General features: G+C 54.0%; 2 protein-coding genes across 8 annotated transcripts in view; both read right to left on the bottom strand.

The window, feature by feature from the left end:
• Nucleotides 1-105: 105 nt before the first annotated feature.
• Nucleotides 106-6,132, bottom strand: TMEM120A (transmembrane protein 120A). The gene is made up of 12 exons (XM_045543093.1): nt 5,946-6,132; nt 4,193-4,311; nt 3,873-3,989; nt 1,886-1,945; nt 1,610-1,705; nt 1,443-1,532; nt 1,231-1,296; nt 1,076-1,137; nt 879-971; nt 682-746; nt 510-578; nt 106-416 (listed from the first exon to the last, which is right to left on the bottom strand). Exons 1-12 carry the CDS (start codon nt 6,024-6,026, stop codon nt 303-305), a joined length of 1,032 nt encoding a protein of 343 aa, XP_045399049.1. The 5' UTR covers nt 6,027-6,132; the 3' UTR covers nt 106-302.
• A 1,358-nt stretch (nt 6,133-7,490) lies between these two features.
• Nucleotides 7,491-18,194, bottom strand: part of STYXL1 (serine/threonine/tyrosine interacting like 1) — a 55,252-nt gene continuing 44,548 nt past the window's right edge. For 6 of the 7 annotated variants that reach the window (XM_045543083.1, XM_045543084.1, XM_045543089.1 and 3 more), the window contains 4 exons: nt 15,355-15,468; nt 14,294-14,391; nt 12,648-12,760; nt 7,491-7,741 (listed from right to left, as the gene is read on the bottom strand). In XM_045543083.1, coding sequence (XP_045399039.1) covers nt 7,610-7,741; nt 12,648-12,760; nt 14,294-14,391; nt 15,355-15,468 — 457 coding nt within the window. In that variant the 3' untranslated portion in view covers nt 7,491-7,609. The remainder of the gene's footprint in view (nt 7,742-12,647; nt 12,761-14,293; nt 14,392-15,354; nt 15,469-18,194) is intronic. The other variant, XM_045543087.1, reaches the window with a different exon arrangement.

The raw sequence follows: 18,194 nt of genomic DNA, 5'->3' as shown, positions 1-18,194 counted from the left end.
TGGATCTACTTAACCGGGGCCCCAGCAGCCGGAGCCGCAGGGAGCGTGTGGGGCTTGAGCGCCAGGCCCCGCCTTCCTCTTGGAGAACACACACCTCAGGCCCCCTCTGTGCTGCTTCCTTTATTGAGAGCCCTGGCCCCCAGCTCCTCGCAGCCTGGGACACAGGACCAGGCCTTCCTTCAGGGCCCACAGAGCCCACAAAACCCAGGGGAGAACAAAAGAGCCCCCCCCGACACACAGGAGGGGTGCCTCCCACCTACTCCCCCAACACACGGGATACAGAGGCCCCTTTGGGGCCGGCCTCATTCTTTCTTGCTCGCGCGCTGCTGACTGTGGAACTTCTGGTGCACAACCCGCAGGGTGGTGAAGAAGTTGCCGAGGAAGAGGAGAAGGAAGGGGAAGCCGCACATTAGGACCTGTGGGAGGAATCGGTGTGAGGACAGGGGCTGGGCCGGGGACAGGATCCCCACCCCCTACCCTAAGCTGTCCCCACTGGGGCCCCGGCTCACCTGCCACTCCTTGCACTGAGGGTCCTGGGCCAGGTTAAACAACGTCAGCGCGTTGTAAAGCTGCCAGAACTGAGGGGAAGGGAGCAGTTTTACTCAGTCCACTTCCTGCTCAAGCCCAAACCCAGAGCGGGACGGACGGACGGATGGATGAGGACACACAGGTGCAACTCACGTGTCCAAAGAAAAGAAAAGGCAGCAGGAAGGTGAGGCCCCGCCACATCCAGGACTGGAAGCCCTCTGGGGAGAAAAGGGGCAGGGCACAGAATGAGCAGGGACAGATGTGAGCGCCGTCACTCACACCCGGGGCGGGGGAGGGCGGGAGGAAGAGTCCACCCCCAGCTGCCTGTGGCGCCGGCCCGGCCGACTCACCCACGGTGAGGTCCATGGTGTGCCGCTCACCCAGGGCCCGCAGGCGGTACAGGCAGCCGCTCTGGTAGTAGTACTGCAGGAACTGCACGAAGCCTGCAGCCGGGCGAGAGGGACGGGCTGCAGCCGCGGTCCTTCCCCGCCCGCTCCCCCCACCGTGGGCGCGTCTGGAGCTGAGAAGGGACCTTGGAGACACTCACTCTGGTACATGGAGAAGGACAGGAATTGGTTCCGGAACTTCTGGTACATGAGACCATCGGGCCTAAGGTAGAAAGCAAAGGGAGACACGGGGACCTCTGGGGACTCCGTCTCTCTCCGGTCCCGGCTCCCACCAGCTGTGGCCCAAGCCACTCACCACGTCAGCATGACTCCCGACAGGAACGTGGACACGTAGTGATGGAAAACCCACCAGCCTTTGATCCTGTGTCAGGGAGCCTCCATCACTTCCCTGTCCCCTTACAGGATCAGGGTTCAGGGACAGGGAGGAGGCAGAGGTGGGAAGAAACCGGGGCCCTGGCCCAGTCCCCACTTCCCAGAGGGTCACAACCCCTCCAGGCCCCCGCGCACCGGGAGCCGTTGTTGATGAGGATGCTCTCGCGGATGGTCAGCGTGCAGTAGTACCAGACCAGCAGGAAGTTGAAGGCAGCATCTGTCACCCTGCGGAGGGTACAGAGGGTTGGTGCCACAGAGCCTGGAGAGGGGGCAGGGACTCGCCCCCACAGCAGGACGCCCACCTGGAGTTGAGCAGGAAGCGGCAGGTGAAGGAGATGAGGATGAGGATGATGGTGAGGTAGAGCTTGAACTTCTCATACTCATCTTTGTAGGCGAACCTGTGGGGCACACATTTTGAGACAGGCCAGGATGCTGGTGGGCACCCTCACCTCTGCCCGAGGACACGCTTTGAGGGTGCACAGGGCTGGCATGGGGAGCAGCCCCCGAGCCCCACGGCTCAGCCAAGTGGAAAGTGCTTGGGATGGGGGGGTGCAGACCAGCCCACGACAACAAATTACTTAGCCTGCTTGCTCAGGAGTGTCACGTTGACGTTCCCCAGAACCAGGCTCAGGTACAACCTGGGGGAGGAGGAGATCGGGTGAGGAGACGCCCCAAGTGACAGAAAAGCCACGTGGCACAGAGCCCTGAGTGTGCTGAGCCAGAGTCTGGGCCACTGCCCCACCTGCTGCCTGCCCCATGGCCTTGGCGTAGGGCTCTGACCTTGGGCATGCTGCAGACCAAAGCCCCACCCTTCTCCCTGCCTGCTCCAGAGTCCCGACCAGGGTAAACTGAGGCCCCTGCCTTCCATGTCTTGCCTGAAGCTCCTCGAGCCTCAAGAAAAGTCTGGCTCTCCCTCCCTGCGGACGGCCATCCCGAGGGCCTGGCCCGTGGACTCAGTGCCCATGGGATGACCGCCATCTACCACCTGCCCCTTGCCACCTCGACTCCAGAACCTTCAGCCCTGAGCCTCTGTAGCCACCTACACCCACAGCCACACCCGGGACCTCCTCTCAACCCAGAGCAGCCTCCCTCGGACACTCGGGGCTCTGGCTGGTCCTGAATGCCCGGCCTCGCAGCAACTCCGCCCCACCCAGGCTTCGCAGTCTCCCGAGCCAGCCGAGCCCACACCCCCGTCAGCTCCCACCAACCAAGCTCGACTTGCCCTTCTCCACCAGGGACAGTCCAAGAAGTGACAGTAAAGTCACAGCCACTTACTAAGCAGCTGCACCCAACACACGTACTCTTGTTCATGCTTGGGTCATACGGACAGAGGCTCAGAGTGGTCAGGGGACTTGCCCAAGGCTGCAAAGGGATTCCAGGGCAGGGCAGGGCGGGGACTCCAGCCCAGACTAGCAAGGTGGCAAAGCCTCTGCCACCCCTGTACACAGGCCCTGCTCCCAGCAGGGGACACATTCCCACTGGGCTCCCCACCACATCCTCACCCCCACACCCTCCACCCCGTCTCCCTCACCCCAGCCCTGCCTGCGACGTCACTGAGAAAACAACCTGGCTACTGACATCTCTGCTGTCCCCACCCCAGGGGCTTCCCTCCGTCACTCCAGCCCCTCTGCTGGGTCTTTCCCCCGGGGGCCCCTCCTCTCAGCAGGTGGATACGCTCAGGTCTCTCCCAGGCACAGGGTAACACCCGCGACCCTCGAGCCTGTGCTCATTTCCAGCTACTAGTTCCTAACCGTTCTTCCTACTCACAACCAAGCTTCTAGAAAGAGTGGCCCAAACTTAGCTGTTTCCCCACTTCCGCTCCTCCATCATCCCTAGTATCGACTTCCAACTCCCCCCCACCCCACTGTACCAAATGATTCTCACCACGATGGTCGGTCTTCGAGGAAGTGCCTGTCCCCTTTGTCACACTCACCCCCACCCTGCCTGATCTCAGGACTGACATGCTCTCCTCCCTCGCCTCCTGGGTCACACTCCCTCCCAGCCCTCTTGCTGCCTGCGGCCACCCCTGCTGCAAGTTTTGGCTCAGCCTAGGGTTTTATACAGTCCCATCCATCCTCCTCGGTGACAGTGACAGCAGGTGACCATTCTAAGCACATGTTTGGCCCGTCCCTTTCCCCTGCAGCCCGGTGCTACCTGGTCTGCTCACTCCCTCTCGCCTCCCCCCTGAGCTCCAGCCACTGCAGTTCTGCTCCCGGCCTTTCCGTTCACCTGCTGCCACCCCTCCTTCCGCATCTGTCTGGCGCATTGTAAGACTCAGCTCAGCAGCCTCGACTCCAGGAAGCTTTCTCCAACCTCCAACGCTCCTTCTCACCGTGCGCCCCCTTCCCTGTACTTCCCCCACAAAGCACCTATCCCGAGGAGCTGTCGTCACTGTCAGCTGGGCTGTCTCCCCTGACATCAGGACTGTGCCTCATTTCTCAGCCCACAGCGGGTCCAGGGAACACTTGTTGATGGAATGACCAAGAAGCAGCACCCGGCTTCGGGCCTCTCTCCCAGGAGTGGCTGTGAACTGAGCTGGGGTGTGGGGTGTGGGGTGTGGCTCACCCGTTCTTCTTGGGCAAATAAGCCTCCATGTCAAAGAAGAGGCCTTGGCGTTCTTTCATCTGGTTCTCCAGCTCCTGCACAGCCTCCTCGGCCTCTGCTGGGAGGGCGGGTTTGCATCTGCAGGTGGGGCCAGAGAGTCAGAGCAGGCGGGCTCCCAGGTGTCCTACCTGACACCCTCGGGGCAGAAGGGCAAAACCGCAGGCCAGCGAGCCCAGGGTCACCCCATGACTCAGCATCAGCTCTCCCACCCCGCCAGGTCAGACACCCACACCCAGCCCAAGGACAGGAGGGACAGGAGGGGCGGGGCAGGGCATCCTAACTTCTTCAGGACGAGGGCTAGCTCCTGGAGCTGCTTCTTCTGCCGAGTGATGGAGCTGGTGCAGTTGTTCTGCAGTTTGGTCAGCTCCTCCAGCTTCAGGCGGTATAGCCGGTGGGTCTCCTGGGGAAGGAAAAGGGTCAGGCTGGTTGGGGACCCACTGAGTCAGAGCCTGCAGGCAGGGCATGGACACCAGCTCCCCAGGGCTCCTTGAGAGGGTCTCAGCAAGAAAGGAGACAGGACTTGCCGCGCCCTTCCCCCAAGGCAGGCAAGGAGCGGACTGTCTTCCTGCAAGCCCAGAAGCCCCCACAGCACACCCTCCCCCAGAAACAGACCAGTTCCCTGAAGGTTTTCTTAGTCTCAGCTCATCTGCTGGCTATCCCCAGCCCTATAGGGGCTGGCTGTCCCACCCTGGGTCTGGATTCTAGGCCCACAGTTCCGCTGGACCAATCAGGCTGCCCTCAGCCAGCCCCTGCCCTCCAGGCGCCTGCTCCTATCCAGCCTGCGAGTACAGGGGCAGCTCCTGTCATCCCAGGCGCCTCTGTTCAGGCATTCCTGTCCTTCCAGGTTAAAGGTCATCAAGCTTCAGCCTTTGGGCCTTCCGATATGAGGGCAGTCCCCCTCCTCTCCCCTCCCCCCCAGCACCTTTGGCCCAGGGCTTCCCCAGCACTTTGCCCTGGTGGGCGAATCTGGAGAGAGCACAGCCCAGAAATCGGGCAAGGGGCAGTATGGGGGGAGCCAAGGAGGGACTGTGGCCAGGGCAGTGGCAGCAAGATGGGGAGCCTGGGTCTGCTTTGGCCTCTGGGGAGAAGCACCAGTGGCAGCAGGCTTGGCAGGGCTCTGGGGCAGCTAGGTCTCAATGGTGACACGATGGGGCTGGACCCAGTCCAGAAGAGGCAAAGGCCTAACCGAATCATCTACTGTCTGGGTCATGTGTCTCCTGCCCAGGAGGGGCCACCACACCCCCCCAGACCCCAGCATATGCCGCCTCTTCCCACCCACAGCCTCCACCTGCTCCTGCCTGGATGAGGCCAGCAGCCTCCTTCTCCTTGGCCTCTGGACAGAACAGCCCCAGTGGCCCCCACAAGCCCAATCCAGACAGTTCCTCCCATGACTTCCTCTGGTGTCAGAGAGGCCCTGATCCCGCCAGGCCCCAGGTGTTCGAGCAGGGCCGCCCCGCCCACTTCTCCCCTCGCTCTCCTAGCGGCAGCCACATGGACCCGTCAGCCCTCCTTCCTTCTAAAGGCCTTGGTGGGCGCTGTCCCTCCGCCTGGGACGGCCCCACCCCCGTCCCGGCGAGGACTTCACCTGAACCCCACTTCCCCATCCAGGGCGACTCCCGCAGTCCCCGCAGCACTCAGCCCACAGCTGCCCGAGCGCGGCACATTCGCTGAGGGACCGACCAAGGACGGGCTCTGCTGAGTCTGACTCAAGGCGGCCGCCCTCCTGGGAGGGGATGGGTCCGGGTCAGGATGGCGGAGGGGTTCCGGGCTCTTTCCGAGGCCCTCACGGGAGGCCGAGGTCGCCCAGAGCAGTGGGGTCCCGCCAGGGCCGCCGAGCGCACGGGGCTGCCGCCGGACACTGGAGGGGCCGGCCGGGGGCACCGGGACCCGGGGCCTCGCCGCTCTCGGAAGCGAGGCCAGGGCCCTCGACCCTGACCCTGAGCTCCCCGCTGCCTGACCCAGGACTGCCCGACCCTTGACCCCCAGCCAGAGAGACCGGGCTCGGGGCCAATGGGCGTCCTCAGCTACGCTCACCTGGATGTTCTGGAAGTCCTGCTGCAGATCCTCCCAGTCTCGCAGGCAGTCGCCCAGCGGGCCGGGGGGCGGGGGATGCATGGCTGCAGCTCCGGGAGTCCCGAGTCGAGGACGGCGCCGCAACCCCCGCCGGCCCGAGGCGCCTCCGCCGCCGTCCCAGTCGGCTTCCGGGCTCGCGCCGCGCGGGCACCAACGGGAAAGGGCCCGGCGGAGCGGCGCTGGCCCCGCCCCCCGCCCCAGCCAATCCGCGCCCAGGGTGGGCCCGGGGCGGGGCCTCATGCGCGACCGCTGCTCGCCGGAGACTCCGGGCCTGGACTCCGACGGCGGCGGCTGCGGCACCCCCGCCCCCCCCCCCCTCCGGCCTGGGCTGCACCGGCCGAGCCCGCCGCGTGGGGCAGCCCGCGGTGACCCGGCCCGTCATGCTGGGAGCAAACCAAGGCCCGGGAGGTGACACCAGCCTGAACGCTCGTCATTGGGAAGCTGCGCCCCTTTGGGGAAGGGATTGCGAGCGTCTTCTCTCCTTGGATTTTTACGGCGGCCTCTTTACTCATGTCCCTGCCTCCAGCCTCACCTCCACTATCCCTTCACACGGCCACCAGACTGCCCTTCCTAAAACACAAGGCTAATTCCCCACCATGTCCTTGAACTTTGCAGTGGCTCTGCCCTGCCAGGAGGTCCCTAACCAGACGGAGCCCGTGCTTTGCAGCCAGCCGGGGCTCTGCTGCAACCCAGACCCTGACTAAAGCCAGTGCTGTCTGAAAAGCCCTGCTCCCTCTGGCAAAACCCCACTCCCTCCCAGAAGGCTTGCCCTTCTGTTGGGGGGAACCCCCCAACCCCCTCCATCCCTCTGCAGAGAGTCCTAGGAGCCTGGATGACATTCATCTCTATGTCCCCAGACCCACCCAGGTGGCAGCAGGGAATGGCTGCTGTGTGGACTCAAGGAACTTCCTGCATTGATGGACATCCTAAATTCCCCAACAGCCCCCTTCTCTGTGCTCTCTCCTGATTCCTAGGTTATTCTGTAGGTGCTGCCAGCCTTGGGGAAGTGCATTTGGAAAACAAACTCCCTTTAAGACCTGAAGAATTTCTAGAAACCTTAGGTGTGGGCTATGGGAGAAGTGGGAATCTTTCCTTGGTGAACAAGACCAGGCAGAAATGAGCGGGAAGCAGGAGGAAAATCTGTTATCACGTGATTGGCAAGGGAGCACAGGGTGTGCCCTCATTCCTGGAGCCCCCAGGAGCTCTGGGGCCTGGCAGCTCTGGGGCTGGGAGATCTCCACCCATGGGCATTGTAACGTCTCCTATGGACCAACAAGGCAACCTCCAGGGCTCCTCCCAGACAGCCTCCAAAAGGTCCAAGTCACAGGGGGCTGTGGGGCAGCTGCTTCAGCATCTAGATGCTCTTCCCCGGGGAGCCTCAGGTGTGCAGTGTGGGTGGTCCAGGACTGCAGGGATGTGGGTTCGCACTGAGCCTGAGCAGAGAACCTGCTGTGTGGAGTGAACTAGGAGCCTGGGAAGAACCAGTGCAGGAGGCTGACAAGAGGCTTCAGGCAGCAAAGGCCTTCTTCTTCTAGACCAACCTGAATATACATACTCTGGCCCTCCATGCACAAAAAGCCCCCAAGCAAAGTTCTTCAGCAACCATCACTGGGCTGTGGAGAAGATCAGTAGAGAGGATCCGTGATGTCTGTGATTAGGTTTCCAAGGACGATCTTCTCCCATTCCAAAAGCTGAGTCACCAAGCCCCTGTTTGGACGCATGTTGTTTTTGCACTTCTTGACGTAGGCCCAGGACCTCTACGAATGTAAAGACAGAAAGCAGACTTCAGGATTGGTCCTGGGCCCTTTCCACCTGGATCAGAGCCAACTCAGGAGGGACAGGAGGTACTTGCCCAGGGCCAGTAGCATGGCTCAAGGGCTGGACACAGAAACAGAACCACCCTGGGCTTAATTCATTAGGGCTAGGAGTCATGGGGACCCGCTGTGCCTTGCTCGAGCCCCCTCTGCATGTCTACTTCTAAATATGGGGGCAGAAATAATTTCTATTTCAGACAGTTCTTGTGACGATTGAGACAACATACATGAACCAGCCTCCTGTGGATGGGAAAGCACTATGCCAAGCCTGGCACACAATGCAGCCTCAACAAAGCTTTGCATTGTGACCGACGGAATTAATGGAAAAGAGAAGAGAGCTGTGGGCAAATTCTCTGAAGAAGGAAAACTGAAGCTGCCTTCTCTTAGGCACCCACCCTAAAGTGGCAGGAAGGGTTATTACACAAAGGAAGGTGAACAGCTGGTCTCCATGCAGACTAAGGAAAAAGGAAATGGCAAAAGTGGCGTGCCTTAACAAACTAGGACTAGAAGGAAACTACCTCAACCTGAGAAAGGCCTTATACACGAAGCCCACAGCTAACATCGTACTCAATGGTGAAAGACTGAAAGTTTTTCCTCTAAGATCAAGAACAAGGCAAGGATGCCTGTTTTCATCACTTCTCTTCAACACAGTACTGGAAGTCCTAGCCACAACAATTTAGGTAAAAAATAAAGATAAAAGGTATCCAAGTTGGAAAGAAGTAAAATTATCTCTTTTCAAAGATGACATGATCTTATATGTAGAAAACTGTAAAAATTACACACACACAGACTCACACACAAACTGTTAAAGCTAATATAGAAATTCAGCAGTTTTCAGGATACAAAATTAACACGCAAAAATCAGTTGCATTTCTATACACTAACAATGAGTAATGGAAAAACATCCCATGTTCGTGGGTTAGAAGACTTAATATTGTTAAGTAGTCAATACTACCCAAAGAAATCTACATTCTTAAGGCAATCTCTATCAAAATCCCAATGGTAATTTTTTGCAGAAATAGAAAAATCCATCCTAAAATTCATATGGAATCTTAAGGAAACCCAAATAGCCAAAAACCAAAAATCTTTAAAAGGAAGAACAAAGTTGGAGGTTCACACTTCCTGATTTCAAACCTGATTACAAAGCTACAGTAATCAAAACAGTGTGGTACTGGCATGAAGACAAACAGACCAGTGGAATAGAAAAGACAGCCCAGAAATAAACCCTCACACATACGGTCAAGTGATTTTCGACAGGATGCCACAACCATTCAGTGGCGAAAATGACGGTCTTTTCAACAAATGGTGCTGTGAAAACTAGATATCCACATGCAAAAAAAAAAAGAAAAGAAAGAAAGAAAGAAATTGAAAAGACATCAATAGAGAAAAATAAATGAAATTGAAAGCTAGTTCTTTGAAAAGATCAATAAAATCAATAAGCCTGTACCCAGACTAACAAAAATAAGAAAAGAAAAGAAAGAGAAGACACGATCACTAATATCAGGAGAGAAAGAGGGGACATTCACTACAGATCGCAATGGACATTAGAAGAATAACGAAAGGATTGGGTGAATGACTCCAGACCCACAAATTTGACTGACCAATTCCTTGAAAGACACATCTGCCAAAACTCATACAAGGAGAAACAGACAATCTGCATAGGCCTATACTAAAGAAATCGAATCAATAATCATGGAAAACAAAAAGCACTCAGCCCAGATGGGTTCACTGGTGAATTCTACACATAATGGATTATTATTCAGCCTTAAAAAGAAATTATATAAGGTATCTAGAGTAGTCATATTCATAGAGACAGAAAGAAGAAAGGTAGTTGCCGGGGGCTGCGGGGAGGAGGGAAATGGGGAGTTGTTCAGTTTCGCAAGATGAAAAAGTTTGAGCGATTGGTTGCACAACAGTGTGGTTGTACTTGACACTACTAAAATATCCATTTACAGATGATTAAGATGGTAAATTTTATGTTATGAATGTTTCACCATAATTTTTTTTTAAAGTAGTTCCAGGGGCAGCGCTGTGCAATTATAAGTCTTAGTCGTGGCTGGGCCAGAACAGGCCATGAGCCACAAACATCCCCCACCCCCACTCCACACATCCCCGCTTCCAGCCCACAAAGCCTCTGCTGGGACTCTCACCGCAAAGGCAGCGGGCAGCAAGGGCAGATGCTGTCGGCTTCACTCTACCTACTTCAGTGACAGAAAGGTAAAGGGACATGCCCAGGTCACACTTGGTACGGGGCAGCACCAGCCCAGGGCCCGTTCTGCAGCCTGCAAGGCCGGTGTTCTCCCTGCTGCCCCAGGTTCTCCAGCGGGGCCTCTGGCTTTGGATTGCGGCTTTGCCACTTATGGCCCTGGGGCCCGGGGCCAATTACCCGGGCCTCTCTGCACCTCTGGCAAAATGAGGATAATAACTAGGCCACAGGGTCACTGTGAATGTGTTTTATTACACGTAAATACTAAAACATCAAAGTTAGTTATTACAGTGCCTCCGGAGGTTTTCTTTATTTTTCCCCTCTGTGAAGATCTTCAAGGGACGGGCAAAGCTATTCCTGGACACTGAAACTGATTGCTCTGGGATCCCACACCACCTTGCACCAAAGCTCTGAAAGACCAGGTCAGGGGTGGCTCTGGGTGCCAGCCGATTGTAGGTGCCAGGTTCTTCCCACCTCACTCCCTGACCCTCCATCCTGGGCCTTAGCACCCAAGGAGCTGGGCTGAGGCCCCGAAAGCATTCTGTTGGGCCTGTAAGAAGCCCACACCCTTCTTTTCCAGTCCAGAGGGCTCTGATCATCACGGCTGAGCTGACAGCCAGAGAGCATGACGTCCCCAAGCCATGGATGGAGGAACCTGACCCCTAAGACTCCAACACCACATACAACAGGAGGCAGGATCACTCCCCAGAGTCAAGCCCAGATCCACAGGTGGCAGCCATCCAGGGTGCTCCCTATAACAGGAAAACCACGCAAGGACATAGGGGCAGTCCTTCCCGACCACAGCTCTGTGGGCTATGGGGCTTTTTGGCCATGAGTTGTTGAGATGGCATCTCTGACCGGAATGCCCCCCCTCCTTGAGGGCCTGGGCCTACCTGCCGGGGCGCTTGGAGGAGCCGAGCGGGAGGAGGGCCCTCCTCACTTTGTTCTTGCCCCAGCTAACCCTGGCAAGTGACCTGCGACCCCTGCTGGACAGCACACTAAATGTCAGAGTTGGGGGCCTCTGAAGACCTCTTTGCAACCAAACTTCTCTGTGGAAAACAGGGACCACGACAGGGCAGGGCTTGGTGAAGGTCACCAGATTGGCCTCTTTCAAACTCTGGGGGAGCTCAAGTCCTGGAACTCCCCAAGGACCCTGCAGGCGGGGCGAGCTCTGCCTTGAGCCCCGTTGGGCAGCAGCCAGCTCCCCACTCCTCCTCCTACCAGCTGGCAAGGCAGCAAGGGGGCCCCTCTGAGGACTGATTCCTGGGGAGGGGGCTGGAGAGTCCTCTCTGCACAGCCTTCCCCTCCCAGGCCTTATTGGTGACACCACTCCCCTCCCCCAGGACACACCCAGATACCCCTCAAGCAGGCAGTGAGCGCAGAACGGGGGGGCCCCGAAAATTCATCTTGAATGTGGTGAGAGAACAGGGATCTGGGTCTCACATCCTCAACCCCAGCCCCCAGCCCCTCTGATTATCCATTCAGACTCTTTCTTTAAAATTGTGGTAAAATATACATAACGGAAAATTGACCATTTTAACTATACAGGTCAGTGGCATTAGGGACATTCACGTTGTGATTCAACCATCACCACCACCCGTCTCCACAACTTTTTCATCTTTCAAACTGAAACTCTGTCCCCATGAAACACCGACTCCCCAGCGCCTCTCCCCCAGCCTCTGGCACCCCGTTCACCTGTGTCTATGGCTTTGGTAGCGTAGGTACCTCAGGTAAACGGAATCAGACAGCACGTGTCCTTTTGGGACTGGTTTGTTTCACTTAGCATAACCCCCTCGAGGTTCATCCGTGTTGGCGCAGGTGTCAGAATTTCCTTGCTCTTTAAGCCTGAATAATCTTCCACCGTATGAACATACTATGTTTTGTGTATCCATTCACCCGTCCACAGACACTCGGGTCACTTCCACCCTTTGGCCGTTGTGAATGATGCTGCCAGGAACACGAGTGTTCACGTTTGTGTTTACACTCCTTTTGGAAGTGGAATCGCAGGACATCCAAGACTTCGGAGCTTGCAGCTTCTCCCACAAAGAGCACTCTGGGTCAATGTCAAAACCACTGGCCGAGGAGCTCGGACCCTGGTTGTTCTTTGTCCCTCCTGTCCCCCAAGCACTTCCCTGGGCAGATGTGAACACTTTTCAGGTCTGACCCAAGCCCTCCAAGACTACGAACAGGCTGTGACATGACAGGCCAGGCCCCCTTCCCCAGGGAGGTGCCTGAGAGAACACTGCCTGGGAGCTCTGAGTTCTGCCCGGGTTTGCTGTGCTGGCTCCCTGCGCCCCACGCTCAGGTCAAGGAAGGTTGCTGGACTGGGAAGCTGCGGAAGCCCCGTCTGTGCTGTGATCCTGTGACTCCAAGCCATCCTCCCTCAGGTAACCCCCAACAAACACCCGTGGACAGACCGATGGCAGTGGGGACCACACAGGCAGTGCTACAGGCCACGACCTGGCCTAGTCCCTGGGCCAGCCCTGCATGCCCAGCCTCAGACCTCTACCCTGCAGGACTTAACCCCTGGTGCCAAGGCTGGGTACTGCCCTAGGCTTGGGGCTCCCCCCTCCTGATTAGGGCCCAAAGCAGTGCTGGGTCCCCATCCCTCCCAGGTCCCACTCTGGCCCCGGGAACGTGTACCTTCATGGTCTGATTGTGCTGGTGCATGAGGTAGGCCACGGTAGCCGCACAGCTGCGACTGATTCCCCTGGTGGAAAAGATCAAGATGACAGAGCCGAGCTCGAGGTGAATTTCTGCAAACAGAAAGGAGGGGGTCAGGTACAGCCCTCCTCCCTGTGGGCCTGGGTGGCTGTCAGACACCAGCCTCAGAGGGCCCGTGAGCAAGTTCAGAACCAGCACAAGTATCCCAGGCAAAGTCATGTGACTTCTCTAGGACATTTTCGTTGTCTGGCCTGGCTGGAAGTTCAAGAGGGTCGTGCCTGGGCATCTGGCATTGTCAGCAAGGCCTGTGCCTGCCTCCCAGAGTAGGGATGACAGGATCATGCCCCAAGGACACTTAGGCACTGAAAGAGGTAGTGTGGCTTCGGTGCAAATCCACCCTGCCACTCACTGGCTGTGGGGCTCGGGCAAGTTACTTTAAGCCACAGTTTCCTCATCTGGAAAATGGGATAACAATATACTTCCCATCCCATAGGGTTTGGTTTTGCTCTGTACTTAGCCCAGTGCCTGGCACAGAAATGTCAGCTATAACCCCTGACGCAGAGTCCCACCCAGTGAGGGGTGAGGAGGAAACCTAAGCTGGCATGGGGGGCTGGGCTGGGCACCTTCAAGAACTGAAGGAAAACACCAAGTGCAAAATCAGTCTGTCAGGCTGGAGGACTCGGAGGTGACTCAGGCTGACTGAATGGGCACGGATGAAGCAACGGAGGCACAGAGCCGTTAAGGACTGGCCTGGAGCTGCCTGGGGAGGTGGGGCTGGACAGGGGCCCCCTTGGGCCACAAGGCTCTGCCATCTCATATGGGACACATGTGAAGTTTCAGATCCTAGTCTAGTGACAGTTGCCATCTGGTGGGCAAATAAGGGGTGGCCAGGCCAAAATGCCGCATTCCAGCCCCGGGCGCAGTAGCTCGGGCTGGGGGCTGCATTGGTGCCAGGCAGGCAGTCACGGGGAGCGCTGGGGGAGTGCCTCTGACCTGACTCAGCCCTGCTCTCTCCAGGGACCTTGCTCTCCTGGGGCCAATCCTGAGCCCTGGGAATGACTGAAAAGTCTGCCCCCAATGAGGTGAGGAACTGGTGGGCCTCGCTTGTGCGTGGTGGGAGGACAGAGGGGCTGGGTACATACATTGAGGATCACAGAAGTCAGAGCTGAGGGGACTCTGGAGTCTTCTTTCCTTCCTAGCCCACCCTGCTGACCAGGGATGAGGGCAAGGATAGAGCGAGAGTCACCTCCAGGTCCCCAGAGCCCGGGCCAGAGCGGGTCATCATGAGCATGTGCACCCATGAGTGGGTGGCACCCTGCTTACGACAGGCCCAAAAGGACACATCCGCCAGCCAGGGCCAGAATGCAGGGTGCTCAGCCCACAGCCTTGGTGCTCTTATTGCCCCTCCCCCAGCCCGCGAGGTAAATGCCCGGTTGTCGAATTGCTGAGGGCTCCTGAGCAGCTGGACTTGGCCTGGGGCCTGTCCCCACTGGCCAGGCGTGTGCTGGGCGCTGCCCCTCCGCTCCTAAGCACCGGGAGTCGAGGTTAGGAACAGGTGAGTGGACGAGGCCACTCTGTTTCCTGGGTAGAGGCCAGGGGCTGCCTGGTCAGGGAACAATCCTCACCAATGAAGTGACAGAGGTGGCGAAAAAAGGGGGAAATCTTGGCTTCCGGCGAGTCTTCTATCTGGATGTGCAGAAGCTTGTCAGGGTCACCTACAAAACTAAACAGAAGGACGGCACAGGTCATCAGGCAGACTCGCTCGCAGCGCCACATGGCATCCCTCGTCCTCAGCAGGACCACGGGGGGGAGGACGCTGGGCTAGCATCGGGGGACTGTGCGCAAGTCGTCGGACCTCTCTTGGAAAACAAGCACCCACCTCACGAGGGTGCTGCGTGGACTGAGGGAAGTCACCTACGTAAAGCATGAAGCAATCACGTGGCACGTACTATGATATGCCAACGTTGTTATTATTAGTGACCCAAAACGCGGTACCTTCCTAGAATCGGGTGCAAATGATTAAATGAGGATGGGCCAGAGTACTGAATGGCCTCAGGGGATGCACCTGCCATGCCAGGTGGAGAGCACAGGCAGAGGGATGGACACCATATGGCTGCTGCTTTAGACGGAGTGTTCAGGGAAGGCTTCCCTGAGGAGGTGATGTTTGAGCAGGGGCTACCAGAGGTAAGGGAACAAGCCAGCCGGGGAAACTTCCAGGCACAGGGGAATGTGGTGCACAGGCCGAGAGGCAGTGTGTTTGTTGTACTGGAAGAACCACCAGGAGGGCGGAGTGGCTGGAACTTTCCAAGCGAAGGGAAGGGGGAGAGTGAGGAGGTGTGGGGCGTGGCTAACAGGAGGGTGTCTGAAAGGAGCCTAGCATGGTGCCTGGCATGCAGTAGGCACTTGCCAAACGTTATTTATGGAGACCACGGTCCACTGGTAGCATTCAGGAGCGCGCAGACCACTGTGGCACACAGAAAGTTGTAGTAGATTCAGGAACAAAAACAGTCTGGATCTGTTTCTACATGATCACTTGCTGTGACAAATACAATTCTCCATCCATCCTTCCCTCAGACATTCATGCAGTGCCTACTGTGTGCCAGACCCTGGGCTGGACCCTAGTGGACACGAGATAAATCAAATAGGGCCCCTTCCAGCTCCAAGGGGCTCCCAGTCTGACAGACACCTGGCCCCAATCCAACTGGCGAGGTGTTGGGAGAAAGATCTGCACGTGGTATCACGTAGCTGGGGCAGAGGAAAGTCAGGGGGAGCTGCGGGGGCTTCACAATGGAGGAGCCATCTGGAAGGAGAAGGTTGAAGGATACAAGGTCAATATATAAAAATCAGTGGGATTTCTATATACTAACAGCAATCAGAAACTGAAAATTTACAAATACCATTTATAATTGCATCCAAAAAGATCAAATATTTAAGAAATCTGACACAAGATGTGCAAGATCTATACACTGAAAACTAGAAAACATCGCTGAGAGAAATGAAAGACCAAAGTGAAGGGAGAGAAAGATCATGATCATGAATCACAAACTCAACATGGTTACGATGTCAATTCCCACCAAACTGACCTGTGGATTCAGTTCAATCCCAACCAAAATTCCTGCAGGCTTCTTTGTAGACACTGTCAAGCTGATTCTAAAATTTATGTGGAAATACAAAGGAAAACAACTTGGAAAAGAAGAACTAAATTCAAGGCCTAACAGTACCTGATTTCAAGACTTATAAAGCTACAGTCATCAAGAGTGTGGAATTGGTGTAAAGAAAGACGTAGATCAACAGAAAAGAGTGACAGATCTAGACATAGCCCCACGCATGGTCAATTATCCTTTCAACAAATGTTGCTGGAACGAACAGCTATCCATATTCAAAACAATGAACTTTGTTCCATATCTGGCACCATATACAAAATTATTGCAGAATGGATTATGAGATGTAAAAGTTAAAACTATGGGCCGGGCGCAGTGGCTCACGCCTGTAATCCTAGCCCTCTGGGAAGCCGAGGTGGGTGGATCGCTCGAGGTCAGGAGTTCGAGACCAGCCTGAGCGAGACCTGTCTCTACCAAAAAAAAGTAGAAATAAATTATCTGGACAACTAAAAATATATATAGAAAAAATTAGCCGGGCATGGTGGCACATGCCTGTAGTCTCAGCTACTCAGGAGGCTGAGGCAGTAGGATCGCTTAAGCCCGGGAGTTTGAGGTTGCTGTGAGCTAGGCTGACACCATGGCACTCACTCTAGCCCGGGTAACAAAGTGAGACTCTGTCTCAAAAAAAAAAAAAAAAACCTATGAATTTTTAGAAGACAATCTTTGCCAAAATTCAATTGTCCATATATGCAAGACTCTGTGTGTGGGCTCTATTCTCCATTGCTTTATTTTTTTCTCCTTGCACCAATATCACAATGCCTTTGCTTGCTGCAGTTTTATTGTCTTGCTATCTGGTCAAGCAAACCTTCCCATTTGTTGTTCTTTGACATTTAGCTTTTTTTTTCCCTTTGCATTTCCATATAAATGTTAGTTACTATATAAATTCCCACAAACCTACTGGAGCTTTATTGGCATTATATTCAATCTATAGATCGACTGGGCAAGAATCAATATCTTTGCAAAATTAATTCTTCTAATCTATAACTGTAAGTACATCCCTCCTCTTTTATTCAGGGAATCTTTAAAAACTCACAGTAATGCTTTTTATTTTTCCACGTAGAGATCTCACACGACTTTCATTACACATGGTAACATTTTTCTATCGCAAAATATATCTTTTTAAAATTTCATTTTGTGCTTCTCATTCGTATTCAGAAAACAACTGATATTTATATGCAGTATTGATCTTGTACCCGGCAACCTTGTTCATTACTTCTAACAATTTATCTGCAGGTTGTTTTGGCTTTTCTGTCCATACAATTATATTGTCTGTAAATAATGGAAGTCTTATTCTTTCCCACTTTTGCTTTCTTAAAAAGTATTTCTTGTTCTTGCTGTATTTTGCCAGCTGGGACCTCCAGCTCAACATTAAATAGGAGTGGGAGTAGTGGCATCTTTGTCTTGTTTCAAATCTCAGAGGGAAAACTTTCAACATTTCACCATCAAGTGCGGTTTGCTGTAAAGATGTTTTTAGACATTTTTTATTAGATCAAGAAAGTTCCATTCCATTCCCAGTTTGCTAAAAGATTTTTTAAAATCATAAATGCACAGTGAATATTATCAAATGTTTTCACTGCATCTATTGAGATAATCCTGGTTTTCCTCTATATTATTAATATGGTAAATTACATGGATTGATTTTTCAGATGTCAAAACAAACTTATGCCTTTGTAATAAACCCAACTTAGTCATCATATATTATCTTTGTCATATATCACTGTATTCAGTATGCTAATATTTTGTTTAGGATTTTTATATCTATGCTCATGATGAAAATTAGTCTATAATTTACCTGTATTATAATATCTTTGTCACGTTATGAAATCACATTGATACTGGTCTCATAAAACAAGTTGATAATTGCTCCTCTTTTTTATTCTCTAAAAAGAAATAAAGGCTTAACATTGCCTTTATTTTCTCCTTAAATCTTAGGTAAAATTCATCATGGAAGCTATCTAGTCCTGGAGTTTTCTCTATGGAAATTTCTTTATTAGTTCTTGATACTAATAAAATTTTTATTTTGCCTGATGTCATTTTTGATAGGTAGTATTTTCTAATTTGTTCATTTCATCTAAATTCTATTTATCATGATAAAGTTTTCATAACATTTTATGATCTTTTTAATATCTATAGGATACACAGAATCCCCTTTTCCATGTAGTAATTTATGCCTTCTCTTTTTTGCCAAGGATTTATCAATTTTATTACTTTTTTAAAGACTATTTTCATTTTCTTAATACTGTTTTATTGTTTCTGTTCCAGTAATCTGCTCTTTTTCCTTCCTTCTTTATTGGATTTAATTTGCTGTTCCTTTGGTAATTTGAGATGAATGCTTACCTAGTTGATTGTTAGCCTTTCTTCTTTT

The sequence above is a fragment of the Lemur catta genome, chromosome 2 (genome assembly GCF_020740605.2).
Source record: "Lemur catta isolate mLemCat1 chromosome 2, mLemCat1.pri, whole genome shotgun sequence".
Taxonomy (NCBI): domain Eukaryota; kingdom Metazoa; phylum Chordata; class Mammalia; order Primates; family Lemuridae; genus Lemur; species Lemur catta.
This window is presented reverse-complemented; position numbering and strand designations above follow the sequence as displayed.

What these genes read in the sequence shown, in the direction of transcription:
- TMEM120A (XM_045543093.1), bottom strand. Translation starts at nt 6,026, where the DNA reads ATGCATCCCCCGCCCCCCGGCCCGCTGGGCGACTGCCTGCGAGACTGG. An exon ending in CTAGCCCTCGTCCTGAAGAA is followed by an intron (nt 3,990 to 4,192) that starts GTTAGGATGCCC and finishes CCCCACCTGCAG; the next exon opens with ATGCAAACCCGCCCTCCCAG. An exon ending in CGCTTCCTGCTCAACTCCAG is followed by an intron (nt 1,533 to 1,609) that starts GTGGGCGTCCTG and finishes TACCCTCCGCAG; the next exon opens with GGTGACAGATGCTGCCTTCA.